The sequence below is a fragment of the Pteropus vampyrus genome, unplaced genomic scaffold (assembly GCF_000151845.1).
Source record: "Pteropus vampyrus isolate Shadow unplaced genomic scaffold, Pvam_2.0 Scaffold109, whole genome shotgun sequence".
NCBI lineage: Eukaryota > Metazoa > Chordata > Mammalia > Chiroptera > Pteropodidae > Pteropus > Pteropus vampyrus.
In genome coordinates, this window is record NW_011888890.1 from 191883 (window position 1) to 210763 (window position 18881).

The following is an 18881-nucleotide window of genomic DNA, read 5'->3' on the forward strand; positions in this document are numbered from 1 at the left end:
TAAAATTCAAATTCTTACAGGTAAAGGCTTAGCAACTCCTATTTTCACAGTTCCTGATGGTGCACCCTTTAGTGCCTGTACAGCTTCTTCAAGACTGCTATTTTCCAAGTTAACATCATTGACAAACATGAGTCGATCTCCAGGAAGAAGCCGTCCATCCTTTTCAGCAACACCACTTGGCACCAAAGAACGAATTATGATCACAGTGCTTGCTGGATCAATTGGATCCTGACAGAAGAAAAAAGGAAAGAGAAAGCAGCTCCTTTTCACACTGAAAAATGTTTTCACTGGTTGTCCACTCTGAACTGTAATGGATAGGTAATTGTTTTAAGTGTCTTCAAAATTTTTCCATGAACACTTCCAGTGAATTATCTGGGCAAAAGTTACCTCCATTTTAGAGAGTTTAAGGAAGAGTTTGCCCTAAACGAGGCACCCTCACATGCCATCGCTCTTCAGTGTAACTGCCAAATTATATAGGTAACTTTAAAAAAATAATAATTGACTTTTGATAAATTGTCAAATCTTATAACTATTATCTGAAAACATAAAAAAAAGGAAACATAAAAAAAATCCATGTAGTATTTAGTGATGCATGTAAAATACACAGAAACCTTAATATTAGCACAAGGCTCCAGAATCAGGCTCTTGAAGAACACAGTACCCAGGAGCCATCAGAAATGGTGTTCTGGTTCAGTATTAATTGATAAGGAGCAATAGCTGTGCTCTATCGGGCAGGCTGCAGCATTTCCTCAGCTACTCAGCACAGAACACAATACAAGATAAGGATCCAGGTCACATTTGATCAATTTAACCTTATTTATAAATTTAGTAAAATGATAGAAATACTGGAATTTATAATATATCCAATTATAAATCCATCGTTCCCTTCAGACAAAAGAAATACTTTCTGTCTTACCACTAAAATATGAACTATCAATTAAGTACATGAAGAAAATAATTTAGACACACTCCCCAAATGACAAAAAAAACCTATATTTCCATTAAAATCTTAAAATATAATCTGTAAATCCCCAAGAGCTGAAATATAAGAGCTCTATAAATTCAGTATTAAAAGAAATCTTTTATGATAATCAATGAGTCATATAAATTACTTACTATTTTGAAAGAGTTTTAGAAACAAGAAATGTCTTTGGTGACTCTAAAATATCGGTTTTTTCTCTATCAACAATATACCTTTAGTACATATCAACTTTAAAAAACAAAATTGTTAAAAGTAGGATATATTTACCTGATAATCTAAAATGCTAAAACCAAGTCCTTTGCTCCCTTTCTCCAGCTCGATGTGCTGAACGTCAGCCTCCCACATGGCTAAAGGTCCTTGAACCTTCTCGGCATTCTGACCCACATCGGTCATCTCCAGCACAGGATCCTCTGTCTCCGAGGACCCGATGAACTCGCCTAGATCCACGTGAGGCTGGATAACAGACCAGAGAGCTCTTATTTCAGAGGCACCGGATTAGCTTATACATATACCAACACTACACGGAAAAGGGAGATTGCCAGCATCTGTCCAGAACAGAACACCCTCAAATAATAGTAGCAACAGCTTATCAGGAAAACTTTAGAAATTAAAGTTGTAATTACAGAAAATTATTAAAGAAGAAGAAATACCTAACATAACAGGCATTAAAAATGAATCGTCTGAAAATCTCCTATAAAAATATATAATGGTTACATCTCAGCAGCATGATCGTGGGTGATTTTCATTTTTATCATCAGTGTCTGAATCACCTTTGTAGTCAGAAAAAAAAAGGTAAAACTATTTTCATATTAAAGAAAAATAATTCTTTAAATAAGAACAGTTCAAGAAATGGTTTATAGGTTAAAGTTCTATACTCTATGCAAACAAAAGTTCTAAACTGCTGTGATTTGTGCACAAGGTTATTTTATTAATGAACTAATGTGCACAGTGGCAAGACAAGATTTGAAGTCAGATTGGCCTGGGCTTGAAGCCTGTATCTAAGATTTCTTATTTGTGTTGCCTGGAGCAATACTCTTAACCTGGGTTTCAGAGTTACCCATCTCATAGATTTTTGAGGATTAAATGAGGTAGCATTCATAAAGCATCTGGCACAGAAACAGAGGTGCAAAGTGTCAGCTTCTTTAGTAAAAATAAATTAAAAAAAAATGAATTTAGGTTAATTTAGCTCTGTTAATCATATGAACACACTGAATTTAGGAAAGCTATATTTTTGATGATGAAATTCTAGTATGTATACTACACTTTTGCTTTTAATCAATTATTGCACAGCCTAGGACCATGGATGCAAATCTGTTCACATATCTGGTACCTTTTCTATTAGTTCGATATTATTACTTTTACTGTAATAATCCCATTTATACCACATAAAAATGTATATGGTTAGGTATGGTACTACACAATTTAGAATTGTTTCTTCTACTGTATTCTAATCACCCATGTGAATATTAAACAATATATTCTTCAAAGTTTTTGAAATTATTCCATTTTATTGATTCAGTATAATGTAAATCATATCCTGACAACATCTCTCATTATATCTTAAATGAGATTTGACTATATTGAAAATTTTAACTTCAGATATCTATTTTCCTCAGAAAAGCCAATTAGCTCCATTTCTTGACATTTTGATCCGAATGGAAAAGAACAAGCCAACAGAAAAATGGAAGTTTCTGGATGTCACAGAGTATGATCTATCAGAGAGTATGATATATAGTATTATAAGCTCAAATTTCTCATATTCTAAAAGCACAAATGCTGTGCAAATAAGACCTATATACACAGTAATGATGTTTCTAACCTAATATAGCCACTCACTGAGTAGTATCTGTGGGTCAGGCGCTGAGCTCTGCAAGTCATATAAAAGTATCTTTTACCACATGTATACTATATACTATTTACAGACTTAATTTTCTCTTCTGTAAACTGAGACAATATGAATGGTGACTTCATAGGAATACTATAAATTATATAAGTACATAGTGTGCAATAATATCTAATACATTACCTAATTTAACCCTACAAAGCAATGCTCTAAAACAAGCAATATGACTTACATTTTACAGAGAAGCAAACTGAGATTCAGAAAGATGAAGTGACTTGCTTACGGCTGCAGAGCTAGTAAGTACCAAACCTGATTCAAATCCAGGTCTGTCTGACTCCAAAGTCTATCCCATAAGCCATGGGCTATGTGAGGAAATCAAACATCAGTAAAAGAAAAAACGCTTAAAAAATTCAAATGCCATTTAGTCTTTCCATTATATATCCATATTTAGTCTTATATCCACATATCTAGTACCTTTTCTATTAGTTCGATATCACATAAGTCCAGGCTATCCAATTCTGATTGGGTAGTGGGTGGCACTGTCCGACGACAGCACACCATGGTCACTTCTATAGGCAGTTCTTTTAAAATGTTCACTACATCTTGGTGATTTTCTCCAAGCAAAGTTACGCCATTCACCTGTAAAAAAAGGTAAATTGTCCAAGAAAGAATATTTCATAACATGAATATTCTTTTGAAAAAATTTTTCATTAAATAAATATAAATTTTACTATTACCATAGTTCTGCTGTGCTCAGAAACATAGATTTGTGCTACTACTATCTAAAACAATTTACATTTAGAGTCTTGTTAAGAGACTTAGAACCTTCTAAAGCACTGAAAATTTCAGTAGCTTTCACCCATGTTTGTTCTGCCAGTGTAGTAGTTAGGAAAAGAAGAATTAAAAAAAAAAAAATTCCCAAAGGATGAAAAAAGATGATTAAAAAATTTACATATTGTATCATGAAGTGAAAAAATTAACATGGAAAACTGCACACATTGTACACTAGCATGTTTTTTAAAGCGGGGCAAAAGAACATATTCAAAATTAATACTTATTTATTAAAAATATCCAGAAGATTGCACAGAAACAAATGTAACAGTAGCTACCTAATGAAGAGTGATGGGAAGTGGGTGGATTTGAACAGGAAAGAGGCTTTTTACTGCAGAGCTCTGTATTCTTTGTGATTTTGAAACATGTAAATGTATTACCTATTCTAAAACCTGAATAAACGTTTAAATAAATTTAAGGAAGTATTTATTGTATTCTAGACCTAAAAAATTAAAAGAGAGAATTAGGTCTGAAAATCAATGTACATACAGGATTGAAATTTCTGCTTTGGGTAGATTTTTATTTGTAGCTCTCTCTCAAGTAGAGGGGATATTTAAAATAAAAACTTACTTATTCATCATATTAAGCCTCCTGTAGCCCTTTAAGAATTTTATTTAAGGTGGGGGAGAATGGCATAGCTCCTTACTTCCAATAGCTCATCTCCACTGAAAAGCTTCCCACTGTGTCCCACAGGACCTTCTGGTAGAACAGAGCGGATAAAATGATGTCCCACTGTTGCTTCCAGACTTATCCCCAACCCACTGTTCTCACTGAACTTGCTCACACGGGCCACCTGAAAGGAGAAAAATCATCACAACTCTAATATTCTTTCATTTTTTTTAATCTCATGTATATATTTTATGTTCACTCAAAAAGATCAACCTTCTCACCAAAGCTTCAAAAACCTAAAAGAGTACTGACATCTATCAGTTTCATGAACCAACAACACAAACCAAAAAGAAGCAGTAAAGATACTTGATTATCTTCAAGTCAAGCAGTCAAGATCCTTTGCCACGCCTTTAGATGTTAACAGACTGAATGTAGTCCAAATGACCACAGATTAAAATCAAATCCCTGAGCTCAAACAACGGTTAAAAAAAGATGCACATTTAGCATTTACTATGTACCAGAGACCGTTACACAGATTATCTCATCAACTTTTCATAAATACGTACAATTTCTATCCTTTCCCAAATTAAAACTAAGGTTCAGAGAGGTTACCTTAGTCAAAATCACACAGATAGAAAAGAGCTCTGAACCTAAGCAATCTGAACCCAGAGCCCACACTCCTGCTGTACAGAGGAATAAGTTGTCTTTAAAAGTGGATCAAAGCTTAAAACAGGAGAATGAATTTATTTCCTATTGCTACACTAAATAATGAAGAATGTTAAGAAATCACTCATTTTCACAAAGAATCCACTCATAATATTAAAATCAGAAGGTATATGAAATGTGGTCTATTTCATCCTCTTTAATTTATAGTCAAGGAAACTGAGGTACAGAGAAACTGAGAAAAATACTATTTAACTTTAAAAGATCTCCTTCAAATCTTAACGATAATATGCACAGGGTTACTACTGGAAGCTACATCATCTGACTTTGAAATCTAATGCTGGATGAAATCCTTCACACTCCTTAAAATCCATTTTAGATATCACTTCCTCTGAGGAGTCTTCCAGGTCCCCACTGATAATGTCCCTCAATCCTCTTCTATACTACACAACGCTTCCTATAATTATATTTATCTGTACAATGACATAACAACTTAAAGTCAGATCTATGTCTTATTTACTTATGTTTGATGAGGGCTGATAAATACTTAGTTCTTACTTACAGCACAGTTCTGCCCTCGACAGATTACTGGCATGCCACCAAGAGACAACGTGCACAAATGGCAGTTAAAAGTTCCCAGTCTCACGTCTGATCTCTGAGACAAAGTGGATAGTCAGTTTCTCTTCACTATTTAATTACCACTTGAAGAAGTGCAGTCTCAGTTATGCATATCAGCCTACCCCACAGAAGGAATACCTTAACTTTCTTTTCATGTTAAATAATCATGCTTAAGCTGGACCTTATTTTATTTTCCCTTGACTCAATTTATAATGATAATAACAGCTATACTTATTTGACTGTTAATGATCTTGAGTTTTTTCAAAAAACAGTTCAATGTCATGATGATTAAATGAAACACAAAGAATACTGCTTTATATGAAGTGTTCAACAAAGCTAGTTATTAATATTAGATGACAACTGTTACCTTTTTATCTCTCCTGATTTAGAATTATTTGAATACTATAAACGATATGAGAAATTCTACTTAACTCAGTATTACATTTTTTCCTTTTGAAATCCCCAAAATTTGACAGTATACATCTAAAGATTGGTCATTTGTGTCACCTTTGTAAATCTCTTTTTAGGGTAGAAGATTACAATTGCTATACTAGGTATGCAAACTGTTAATAAACATAAAATATTCACTATGGCATAAGTGATAAGAAAAAACATGTAGAATTAAACCTCTTAAGGAAATACATGAGAGTGATAACGAGACAATAGAAAAAAGTCTCTAGAATTTTGTATATAAGTCATGATGATTTGTGTTTTATCTTTAAGTAAACTGTCATTCTTTTCTGATTCTTTCTATAAATCCCAAGAATCAAGAAAAAAACCTTCCTTGTGTCTATATAATATATACTACTGTCAGAAATATGAAACCATTGATGAATTATGAATTCTAAAACTTCCATCCCATTTATTTCAGTTCCTTAGTTACTACCCAATTTAATCCAACCTGAATTTTTTAAATACCTGAATCAGCACATTTAGGTCTCTGGAAAAAAGCTCTGGGCACCTGCTACTTCTCTAGGACTCTTTATGATCATCATTTTTATTACTGTCATGAACTTCTTGCTCAAATATAGTTACAAGTTAAGAAGTTAGGAAGAGTAAGTTAACCTACCACTATTTCATAGTTAATTCCCATAATCCTTTGCCACTTTGTAAGTAGGGCAGCTTCCTGCTGTTGTGCATCTTCTATTTCTTCTACCTCAGCTGACAGTAATGGATACCCTGAAATAGTCAACATAATTAAGTTAGTGACAAACTACAAAAATTATCCATATTTTGACATTATGTACCAGGGACACTGTGATCAGAACCTGTCTTACCAAGTCTGACTCTTCACCCAATATATGTTATTCTTTATTCTCTACATATTTTAATAATTTAATTTAGAACCCTATCACCTTCATGTTCCAACATTTCTCTTTTAGTGATCTCTTTTAAATCTTGACTATATTTTCATTAAAGTATCCATATGTTATCTAACTTTTATTTTAAAAAATGAGGATTCTAATTTGCTCCAGGTTTCACTTGGGTGGTCCTCTGGTGACTCTATGGTAAAAAGATATGCTGCCTTTTATATTAGTTTATTTCTTTCATTTTAATTTGGTTCTAAAGAGTAAAGAAGAACCATGCTACAGCTTAGCAAAAACAAACAAAAGTAATTATTAAATAATATATGCAACTCCATGTAAAATGAGAAAATATAAATAAAAAATAAGAAACAATGAAAAACTGAGAATGTACATTAAAATAAAACCCCATAATTGGAATTACACTAATTGGCAAAACAGAAATGAAAAAAAAATTGGAGAGAAAATTACTAAACAAATTAAGTAAAAAATACTGAATTAAAATGCTTAGCTAAAGGAAGAAACTGATTGAAAAGAATTTGCAAGTCATATTAAAAGATTTCCATATTTCATCATAGTTCTTACTCATAAAGGTTGTCTTTTAAAAAAAATCTCTATGAGGCACTATTCTGAATTAACTTTTTAATATCCCTTCTAGTATTCAAATTTCAAATATAAAGAGTGTTCCAAAACTTAAGATTTCTTATTAGCTGCCTCCTCATTAATGGAGTTAATGAGATTTCACTCAAGGCCTAGGCTGCAGATTTGTTATATTTTAAATTAATAACATGATCTGGTTTCTCCTTGAGAAAATGGAAACAATGAACTATATATTTTTTAAAAATTTGGAGACTAGCTCCCCAAAATGAGTGTTTTCTCTTCAAAATTAAATTCAGTCCAGTGAGAGAGAGCCTTTCAGGGGTGAAGACAGATTACATGGAACCGTTCAACCGCATAAGGGTTAGAAAGAGGAGAGTCAGCTCTGAGTCCTACCTCCTTCCATACTCCTTTTCTCTGACTTTTTTAAATTAAGTTTACTGGGGTGACACTGGTTAATAAAATTATAGAGGTTTCAAGTGTATAATTTAATAATACATCATCTATTACATTGTGTTCATATCCTAAAGTCAAATCTCCTTCTGTCGTCATATATTTGACCCCCTTTGCCCTTATCTACCTCTCTCCTCACCTCTTTCCCTCTGGTAACTACTGAACTGAAGTCTGATTCTGTTGTCCTTACAAAGATGAGCACTGATTCAAGCAAGATGGGATTCTAAATGCAGAAAGTAGGGAATCTGTAGGCTGCTGATAAAAAGTCTGAGATTTGTATTCATATAATCAACCTATAGTTGCACAACCCTCCATTTTCACCCATTCCCAACTTTCCCAAGATTAGATTTCAGGCATATTCATGATCATCATCTAAAATTATTCAAAAATTATAAAGCCCAGTCTTTTGATCTTACTGAGAAGTTAAATGACTTATCCAGGCTCACACAGTGAGTCAAATTTCTGTGGAAGAGGCAATGATATCTTGCGCCCTTGCCTGAGGACCAAGCACTGGTGTAGAGCATTACAATCATTTAAGAGTTTTTCCTTAATTTATTTTGTTTAAAAATAATTTGGGATCCCTGATTCTAAGTCTAGAGCCTCTACCACCTAACCTACCACATATGCCAAAGCAAAATCAATGATCTGACCCTTCAAGATGATCTCCCACATCCATCCTTACTTACTATCTCAAGTTTTATGCTATGAAACGTTTTTATGCTTTCCTCCCACTCTCGATAATCACTTTAGCCTAAAATATTTCTTCACCCATTAGTGTAAACAAGGCAGAATTTGATTAACACCCATGAAGCTGACAATTCTCACTCCTGGGATACCTTTACAAACACAAATATTCCATTAAAATAATAAAAGTAAATAAAAATTTTCAGCAGAAGAAAAATACTTTCATAATTGAGGAGTAAATATTTTAAAGAAATACAAAGCTTCAATAAAATTATTTAGTGAAAGGCAGAATTCACATAAAGAGAGATCAGTCTCGGGCTCTGTTCATTGGAATTGTTACCAAGGTACCTGAAGCAATCTGATGGGTGAAGGAAGCACACAGCATCCAGCTTATAAAGATCACAGCAACATTCTGGCATAATTATATGTTAAAATGATGCTGCTCTAAACAATGTTTAAACAGTTTGATGGATTCTAGGTAAAGTGAAAGAAATCTCAGAAAGGTTTAATTTGCTCTACAATACTTTTCTAAACCAACCGCCAAATATTAAAGTTTACAGCTTTTTAAAAATTGAGAAGAAAAAATCTCCCAAAATTGGATAGTTTCATTTCTAAGAGCTCACGATTTAAAGGTTCTTTTGTGTTTATTTTAAAAATACTTTATAATTTTATTTTTGCTTGCTTAATAAAACAGACATATGTTAGTGTACAGAAATAAGGGGACTAAATTTATGTAACTGATTCCCAAAGGGTTTTGGTTAAGAAAATGTAGAAGAAAGAAAAGACTGACTCAGCAAGAAAATAAGCCAGCTATGAATTTGTTTTTAATCTACTGGAGCAATTAATCACATATACAAATGTATTTAAAAGCATCTCTTTTCTGAAAAAAATTTTAATTTACAATATGTCCATAAAGGCTTCATCACATTTATAAAAACGATTTCTCTATTACGGTATACAAAGAAAAAAAATGACCTGGCTCCAGGTACTTACCTTCTTCTTCAATTGGTAATATGCTGGTGTTTCTCCTCAAAGATAAAGAATCTTCATCTTTTTCATAATTTTCTTAAAGAAGAGAATATTTTAGTAATTGTATCTATAATATAATCAAGCATTTGAATTTTTCAAACCCTATTGTATTTATTTGAACCCCTAAATGAGTGTTTTTGCAGGTAAACCCTTCAATAACTACTTTCTTAAAAGAAAATTCTCCTGTTAATGGGATAAAAAGTAATAAATTTCTCCTGTGATCTGCCTGTCTCCTAGTACTACGAGAAGTGGTTTATGGCCTAAATACCAGAATAGTTAACAGTTTCAGAAATGAAACAGCACGTTCAAACCAACAATCTGACTTCTACTAATAAGCTCTTACACCACTAAAAGACATGGGGAATTCAGTAATTTTCAGAGATACTCCCATACAAGCAGGTTATAAATAACATGTCTAAATGTGGAATTAAAATCGATTCCTTCAAGGAAAGGGTGGGGAGTTAGAAACATCATGAGGCTCACATGCATAATCTGGGCAGAACAGGTTCCCCCTAAAGAGAAAACATGATGATGACATTCGATGTAAGGCAGGGACAGAAAGGTAAATGACTGTGCATGTTTCTAACTCAGAAGTGGGGACTGAGTAAATAAGATAGAGAGAAATCTGCTTTATTCGGAAGCCCATTCTATAGTTAATGGACACATCCCTTGTTCCAGTTAACCCCAACTTTATTAAATTTCCCTTTTACTTGGTTCATGCTAAGTAGTGAAGACTAAAAACCATTCTTTAAATAATTTCAAAATTAGGAAAACATTGAAATGATGTAAGGATATAACTGAAAACCAGATTAACGTGGCATTACCTTTGCTTATGCTGGCATTAACAGGAGACAAAACCGCATCTTTTGTGACATCCTCCCTTGATAGGAGCTCAGCTTCCTGCTTCGTTCCTCTCCTCATTAGGGTCAGGTGTACAGTTTGTCCCGTGTGTCTCAATACCTCTACTGCTTGTTGATTGGTAAAACCCTGAAGGTTTGTGCCATCTACCTGATAAGAACAAAGTAAGTTAAAAAAATAAATGGATATTTGTATTACCAATTCACTGAATGTCTGTTTACTACCTGTTAGTATTAAAAAAAAATACAGGGAAGAGAATTTCCCTAATTGAGGAATGGGCTAACACCTGTTCAGGAACCAGTACTAGCTTAGATGCACTAAAATCACTCAGGAGGGTTTTTTTGTTTTGCTTAATACAGATTATAGGTTCTCATTTTCAGAAATTATGAGCCAACAGTTCTAGAGTGGGGCCCATGCTTTCATATACCTTTTAAAATATTCTTTTATATTCCCCAGGTGAGCCTGATGCACAGTCAAGTTTGGAAACCAGTACTACGCAGAATATAAAGCTACAGAAGATAGTGAAATCGCAGTCACTGAGGGCACTGACATATTCCAAAATTAGTTTTATACTCGCTTAAAAAAATCAGTTTTACACTCCAAAATCAGTTTTATACAGGCAAAACTGCCTGCCTTTTTATTTCTTTTCCTTTCCAAAAAATATGTTTTTTCCATCTTTCCAGATAAAACACTGAAGATGCTCCTATGATCTTTATGAACTACAGATATGATCACATCACCCCAAACCTACCCTCCATATAACAACCCTTAAGAACAATGCTCAAAATTCTCAACATGGCTTGAATGGCCTGTGTCAACTAATCCCCACCTCCCATCACCAACCTCATCCTGCATGATGCTGTCTATTGCCCTGTCCTCCAGCCCCAGAGAGCTGGATTCCTTTCCTCTGAACTGCAGTGCTCCCTTCAGCCACGAGGTCTCTACAAGTCCTGTTCCCTCAGTGTAGACTCTCTGGACAGGCTACTCTAGCCCATCCTCTTTGTCATCAGTTCACTTAGAAAACAACTATAATTGCTTTAGATTTCAGTTCAATTTTAGTTACTTCCACAATTAAGCTATCTCAATGTTCTTGACTAAAGCCAAAGCCTTCCTTTACCACTTCTCCATCATAGCATTTGTCAAGACATTTAATATTTTCTGTTAATATTTGGTTTATGACTGCATACTCTAAGAGGACAGGCTCCATGTGTCACCAAAACAGTACTGTCTGAACAGTAGATATTAATCCCAAATGAGAATACAGAGCCAATGGCTCACATGCCTAAGATTTATTTCTAAAGTAAATTATCAGTTAGAATACATAAATGCAGAGTATAACACCATATTGTTTTAAATTCATAAAATCACACTGAAAACAGTTTGAAAAAGTGGAATAATAAATTTAATGTTGAAATTCAAAGTCATTGATATTCCTCGTGAATTGTGAAATGGCTATAAAATAGCTGTTAAGTGTCATGCTCTTCTAAGCACAGTGCTAGTCACATTGGCACTCAACTATTCATTTAATCAGAACTAAATAGGACCTAAATCAGTGGTATTCAAGATGTACCCTTACTACGGAGGTTTCTGGAAGAATGTAATAAAACTTTTATTTAAACATATTTTAAAATCTCACTTGTTTTATATACACTCATATAATGTATATATAAATTACATATAAAACTATATGTAGTATATATATAAAGCAAAGTATATCATATAAATATAGAGAAGAGAAAAGAAGAGGGAGAAGAGTAGTTTTTGTTGTTATTGTGGTTTACTGATGGAGATATTCAATAAAACACCTAGCGATCTCTGATCTGGATGATAATCTCATACTCTGTAAGCTACTTAAATCTTGAGGGACTTGTTTGAGGTACATGGCCACTTTAACAAAGGTGTCTAGCTCTCTCCTCTTTCTTCCTACCTCCACCCTGTGGATTCCTTTTTGGAAAGACTAATAAAAATATAATAACAGAGAAAACACTGCAATAAAAATTGAAACCATGGTAGAACAAAAGTCCCTATATATTAGTAACTTGGAGTAACTTCTAACTAGGAATGGTTTGGACATGACCAGATCGAAGGTAGGCCAGTTGTATCTCTATACATGAGGGAATAGCTTGCTTGGTTTGTAATAAGAAACTTGAGTAAAATCCAACAATAGCCTCTTAATTAGAAGGAGGCAGTCAGATGGTACATGTGGATCCTAAACAGTGATTCCCCTCCACCGCATTCACCCTCCCCCCCAAAAAAGTGCTAGAGGCCACAAGCTGGAAGCATGCAACAGCACAGAATTACATATATGTACTAAAACCACAGTATACAAACACCTGTACAATCCCAACTAACTTCTGACTACACAACCAACACAGAAAATGATCTCCCAGTATACAGGGACAAAATCCCCCATTGTGATGCTCTAGTACTGGTTTCTTCTCTATTCTATTAATTTACAAGTGAAACTCAGTAATTTAAAATTTCCCCTTCCTTCTTGCATTGTTAATTCCTACATCATCTGGACAAAACCTACAGATCTTCAACAGAACCCATCTCAACTCCCATAAGAACTACAGCATGGTTCTTATGGAAAATGACCAATGCTCATAGGATATGGAATGAAATATCATAATCCAAAAGAAGATGTATACTCTGAAGCATCAGTACAAACAAATCCCTATCAAATTGTTATTGCAGTGAACTGGAAAAAAGTTATTTTCTGAAAAGTCCCTTCAAAGGGATTCACACTGCATTGTATTTACAGAAGTAGGGATTATAGCTACAAAGAAGAAACAAATATCTACAGAAAAGAAAAACCGTCAAAATGAAGGCAGTTAATAAGACTTTAAATACTACAAAAAAACAAGCAGAGAATGGAAGACAGGAACATACAATTTCTCCATAGAGAAATATACCTGAGTCTACAAATCAGAGATGTGCATGAAAAAACAGAAAACAAATAAAAAAACAAAAACAAAAAAAACTAACACCTGGACATATCTTGACAAAAAATTTCAGATTTCAAAGATTGAAAGAAAAAAAATATCACCCAGCATCTAGGCAACAGAGTGAACAGGTTATCTAGAGAATTTGTGGTAAATTATGAACCAAGAATTTTATACTCAGTCTAACGAGTGTAAAAATAGAAATTATGACTGAGATGCAATGATTATATCCTGTATCAAAGTATGTTATGAGAGGGGCCACCATGAAGAAATTTAAACTAAGTGGTCAAGAACTACAATTTGTACACATTTATGGCATAAAAGAGCTGGCTTGTTAAAGGTAAGAAAAGATTTGAAAGGATGCTTATTTGTTTGTTTTTAAAGAGAGAAGAGTACTGTAAGTCCCCAGCCCACCCACTTAGATATTTTGTCTTGACCTCAAATCAGAAGAGTGTGTCACCTGTAGTAGGATGCAGTGGATTGTGTGTAACCCCATTAGGAAGACAAGGGAGAGGCTGTTTACTTGTTTTGACTGTGGAATAGGAGAAACCTGCTGTTATGCAGCAAACTGCTCAACAACCTGACTTTGTTAGGGAATAGAGCAGAGGAATGCCACACATGAGAAAGCCAGTCTCAGGGCATTTTGAAATCTATCCAAGAGTACCCCTAGTGGATGATGGTACCCAAAAGAGTGAATCTATGGAGTAGACTGCTGAAAAACAGGGGCATAAAGAAAGAAGAGTCAGTCAGATGAAAAATCCATTTTTTATGGAAAGTTAACTCAAATATCTCCACCAGGATCTCCCAAGAACCCAAAAAGGAACTCTAAGAGACACTCAGTGTTAAATATCTGCCAGACTCACTCAGCACAAAGCCATCTTATAGCAGTATCAGTCAAGGACAAAGTGTCTTTTCATCCTTCCTCCTCTCATCTTTTATACCAGTTGGGCCAGAAACCACAATAAGATGAGGGAGGAAAAGAAAAGCTAGGTAGGGAAAGAGAGACTGCAGAGTACACTCTCAACCCCTAGTAAGCCATCAGTTCATAGCAGGCTTCTGCTAGGCCAGGGTCTAATATAAAATTAGATTGCTATTTAGGATGGGAAATTTTTAATACTAAATTGGAGCTGTCTTTGGTGATTTTAATTGGCCATAGGAAATTTTATTCTCTGAGAATAATGTAAGCCATGGGACTTGCCTAAGATTTCTTCCAGGGGAAAGATAAGACCCTTCTCCTGTTGAAAATTAAAAAGGACAGTTGACGACAAATTTTGTTTAGAAAGTTGTTTAGAATCATTCCTTCTAAGTCTTCATTATATACTGTCTCTGTCATCCCCAGCCAAACTGTTAAAGTGTGCAAAAGCAACAGAAGAGGCTCTCAGGCAGAAAAGGTTCAGAAAATCTACCAACACATTCTCTTCCTGTACAATTTACTCAAAACACTCTGACTGAAAAATTAATCATATTTAAAATTAAAAGTAAAATAGTGGCATACAAAATCCAGTGCTGAATAATAAGTAAAACGTTACAGCAAAATCAAATGATTCAAGTCTTAGTCTGCAAAAGACATATTAAGAAGCATGTAATACTGCTGTTGGTAATAGCAAACAACTGTAAACAATATAACTGTCCATAAATAAATATTAAATATATTACAATAGATCTACATGTGCTGATATGATTATACTTTCAAGCATATTTTTAAGTAAAATAAAAATAAAAAATGTATAAACAAATATAATATGGCCCTATTTAAATACAGATACATGGATACTTTCTGAAATTTTAAACCATAAACCATTAATAATGGTTTCTATGAGTTTTTTTAACTGTACCATGTTCAAATTTTACATTCTTTAAACCTCAAAGATAAATATTAATCTAAAATAAATGAACATGTTATTTACTTTTAGGGCAGTAAAGGAGAAAAAATTTGCAAAAATCTACTTTGAGGTTCCATAAAAATTCTTACAATACATAGAACTTAGCCTGAAAGTTTTCATTTGCAAAGGATTTGTATTGCTCAACTATAGTTTCATTAAGAAAAATCAAATGTATATGATTTTGTCTACTTAATAACAATAAAGTTCAAATATGTAAAGAAAAAAAACATATTTTTTCTTTTATTTCAAAACTGGATGACCTAAATTTAAAAATATATTCCTTACCCAAATGTCAGAGATGGTACGAGCACAGAAGAAACTGCTGTCATTGAATAATTATGGACTTGTAAACCCACACTTCGGTTTAGATTTCTCAGTATGTTCATCTGTAATATGAAAAAATGGTACCTACTTTCCCCAAATTACAATGCATAACACTATACTGGGAAGATACGCAGTGGCTGGTATTATTATTAATAGAATGAAGAAGTGATTAATAAATATGAAAACCCTAAGCCTTCATGGGAGCAGTTACTGTTCAATACGATTACACTCATCACACATATGAGACGAGGCGACCAAAGCCTAAATCAGGGCCCAGTCCAGTGCTGGTCTCTCATTATCACAAGAAGAGAGTTAAGACATGGCTTCAGATTCAATGGTACCACTGACAAGAAGGCAGTGGAACTAGGTGCAATGGCAACGAATTGCCTATGTGCTATTTCAAGGAAAGATCTAACATCCTCATAATGTATAGTGCAGCTATAACAATTAACAAGAACAATTACAGGAAGAAATACTAGTTGGAACAACTCAAAAATCTCAGCTTCTTAGCACACTCAATCTAGCTTGTCAAGCCCTCCTCCAATACAGCCTATATCTACTTATATTATAAAGTCACAGAATATCAAGGCAACATTTGAGGCTTTCCCATATTTACAATGCTTAGTCAATAATTTTCATCATAATTTCACACTGCTTTTAGCAAGGATCTCTGTAAATCAATCTAAAAGGAATAATGTATGATTTTATATAATAACAAGTTTGCCCAATTTTTCTTTAAAAATAGAGTCCTTTTATCAAATAATTCTTATAAATAATACCAATACATAAAGTAGAAAAATAATAGGTTCATTCACTCTATTCCCTTCCTCTGTAAGGTCTATGGTAAAATCATAGGGTTTCACAAAGCACAATTTGTAAAACAGAAATCTTAAAACAAAAGAGTTTTTAGTGTTATAAAATAATACTTCACAAAATAGTAAGAAATAATTTCTTAATCTTCTTACCACCTCGATAATTACAAAATGAAAACAGTATCACTCCACTGAAGCCAAAACAAAAAATGAAAGACAGGCAAACACCACAGTTGTAAAAATGCAACTAGTGTGAAGAACTTTATTACCAATATCTCAGAAGTCCACAAGATGGTGATATTTTGCACAAAATTAATGCATGATCTAAAGCATCGCATGATGTTCCCTAAGAGTCTGAGGTGCTTCTAACTTTGGAGAGAATATTGCTAAAAATGAAAAATCAGAATGTTGGTGACAGTGAAACGTGATTCTACTGAGAGCAAGAAAACTCTTCAGAAGAAGGATACTTCACTTCTGAGTCAACTTCCTTTATCACTGACCCTGTCTAAGCAAAACTGTATTTGAGATTCCACTTATATAACAACGAAAATAATAGCAAGTTTGGAATGGAAGTGATTGTGAGGCTCTTTCAAATGTGTAATCATTTCAAGGCCTTAATAAATCTCTGCTAAATATCTGGCACATAAGTACAGCTTAAAACTGTTCTTACTTGCCAAATATTATACCAGGTATTTAAAATAAATTACTCATTTGGTTTTCCTAAAAATCTTACAAAGGAAGTTTTCTTATCCCAATTTTCTAGGTGAAATTTTCTTGCTAAACAATTCAACATAAAGGTATCATGACTCAGCAATTCCACTCATGAGTATATACCTGAGAAATGAAAACACACAAGCTACACAAAAACTTATACATGAATGTTCACTGAGGCATTATCTGCCAAAAAGTGGAAACGACCCAAATGTCTATCAACTGATAAATGAATAAATAAAATGTGGTATGTCCATAGAAAGAAATATCATTCAGCTAAAAAGAAATGAAGAATTGATACATGCTACAACATGGAATAACCTCAATAACATTATGCTGTCTACAGTCATGCCACTCTGAATGTGCCTGATCTCGTCTAACCTCTAAAGCTAAGCAGGGTTGGACCTAGTTAGTACTTGAATAGGAGACCACCTAGGAAGACCAGGTGCTGTAGAGGTGCTAAAAAATAAATATATGCATGCATGCATGCATGCATGCATGCATACATACATACATACATACCCATTATGCTAATCAAAAGAAGCGGATTACAAATGACCACATATTATATGGTTTCATTTACATGAAATGTCCACAACAGGCAAATCTATAAAGGCAAAAGTAGATTGGTGATTGTCTAAGATAGGGAGGATGGGGGAATTTGGGAGTAACTGCTAATGGGTATAGGTTTTTCTTTAGGATAATGAAAATGTTCTAAAATTGTTTGTGATAATGAATGTACAACTGTGAATACGCAAAAACTACTGAATTATACACTTTAAATAGGTAAACTGTATGTTATATGAATTGTATCTCAGTAAAGCTAGTTTTTTTAAAAAAAGCTATCTAATGGATTAAAATACACAGCTTAAGGGAGATTAGCTATGTTTTCAATTTTTAATTCAGTATCAGATATGGATTTAGAGTGTGTATCTATTCACTCTCGCTCCCTTTCCTTCAAAATAAAAAAAGTAAAGTAGTTAAATTTCATTGTATGTTACATAGAGACAGAGTGGGAAAAGTTCATTTCCAGGAGATATGTAGGTGGCAAGCACAACTTTAACTTTATAATAGATTTCAAGAGATGAACAGATGTAGTTAGGAGCATTACAGAACTAAACCGAAGAAGACACAAGGAGTTGCAATGTAAAAGCAAAGGGTGGAGATAACAGACACCTCTACTTTTTTTTTTTAATTGCAGTAAAAAACACATAACATAAACTTTATCATCTTAACCATTTCTAACTGTACAGTTCATGCATGTACAACAGATCTTTAGACATTTTCATTTTGCAAGACTGAAACTCTATACTCAATAAAGAACAGTTCCCCCTTTTCTCCTCCACCCAGCCCCTCACGACAACCATTCTACTTTGTTTCTATGAGTTTGACTACCCCAGGCACTTCATATAAGTGGAATCATACATTACTTGTCTTTTTGTGACTGGCTTATTTTACTTTGCATAAAGTCCTCAAGGTTCACCTATGTTGTAGGATGTGACAGAATTTTCTTTTTCATAAGACTAATTTTCCATTGCACGTATAGACCATATTTTGTTTATCTATTCATCCATCGATGGACATCTGGGTCACGTCCTCATCTTAGCTATTGTGAATAATGCTGTTATGAACGAGGATTATTCTAGCTTAACATTCTACTTTCTTACTATTATTAAGATCCCAAGGGAACAACAGAAACTTAATTAAGCATCAACAAACACATATTAGGATAAAT

The 18881-nt window shown here is 33.7% G+C and overlaps 1 protein-coding gene and 1 pseudogene across 8 annotated transcripts in view; one reads left to right on the top strand and one right to left on the bottom strand.

The window, feature by feature from the left end:
* Window positions 1-18881, bottom strand: part of MPDZ (multiple PDZ domain crumbs cell polarity complex component) — a 131344-nt gene that overhangs the window by 77856 nt on the left and 34607 nt on the right. For 7 of the 8 annotated variants that reach the window (XM_011365285.2, XM_011365290.2, XM_011365286.2 and 4 more), the window contains exons 10-16: window positions 10438-10621; window positions 9578-9649; window positions 6616-6725; window positions 4303-4449; window positions 3300-3464; window positions 1250-1435; window positions 19-228 (exon numbers count right to left, since the gene is read on the bottom strand). In XM_011365285.2, coding sequence (XP_011363587.1) covers window positions 19-228; window positions 1250-1435; window positions 3300-3464; window positions 4303-4449; window positions 6616-6725; window positions 9578-9649; window positions 10438-10621 — 1074 coding nt within the window. The remainder of the gene's footprint in view (window positions 1-18; window positions 229-1249; window positions 1436-3299; window positions 3465-4302; window positions 4450-6615; window positions 6726-9577; window positions 9650-10437; window positions 10622-18881) is intronic. The other variant, XM_023533689.1, reaches the window with a different exon arrangement.
* On the top strand, window positions 17485-17603 carry LOC111743249 (annotated as a pseudogene).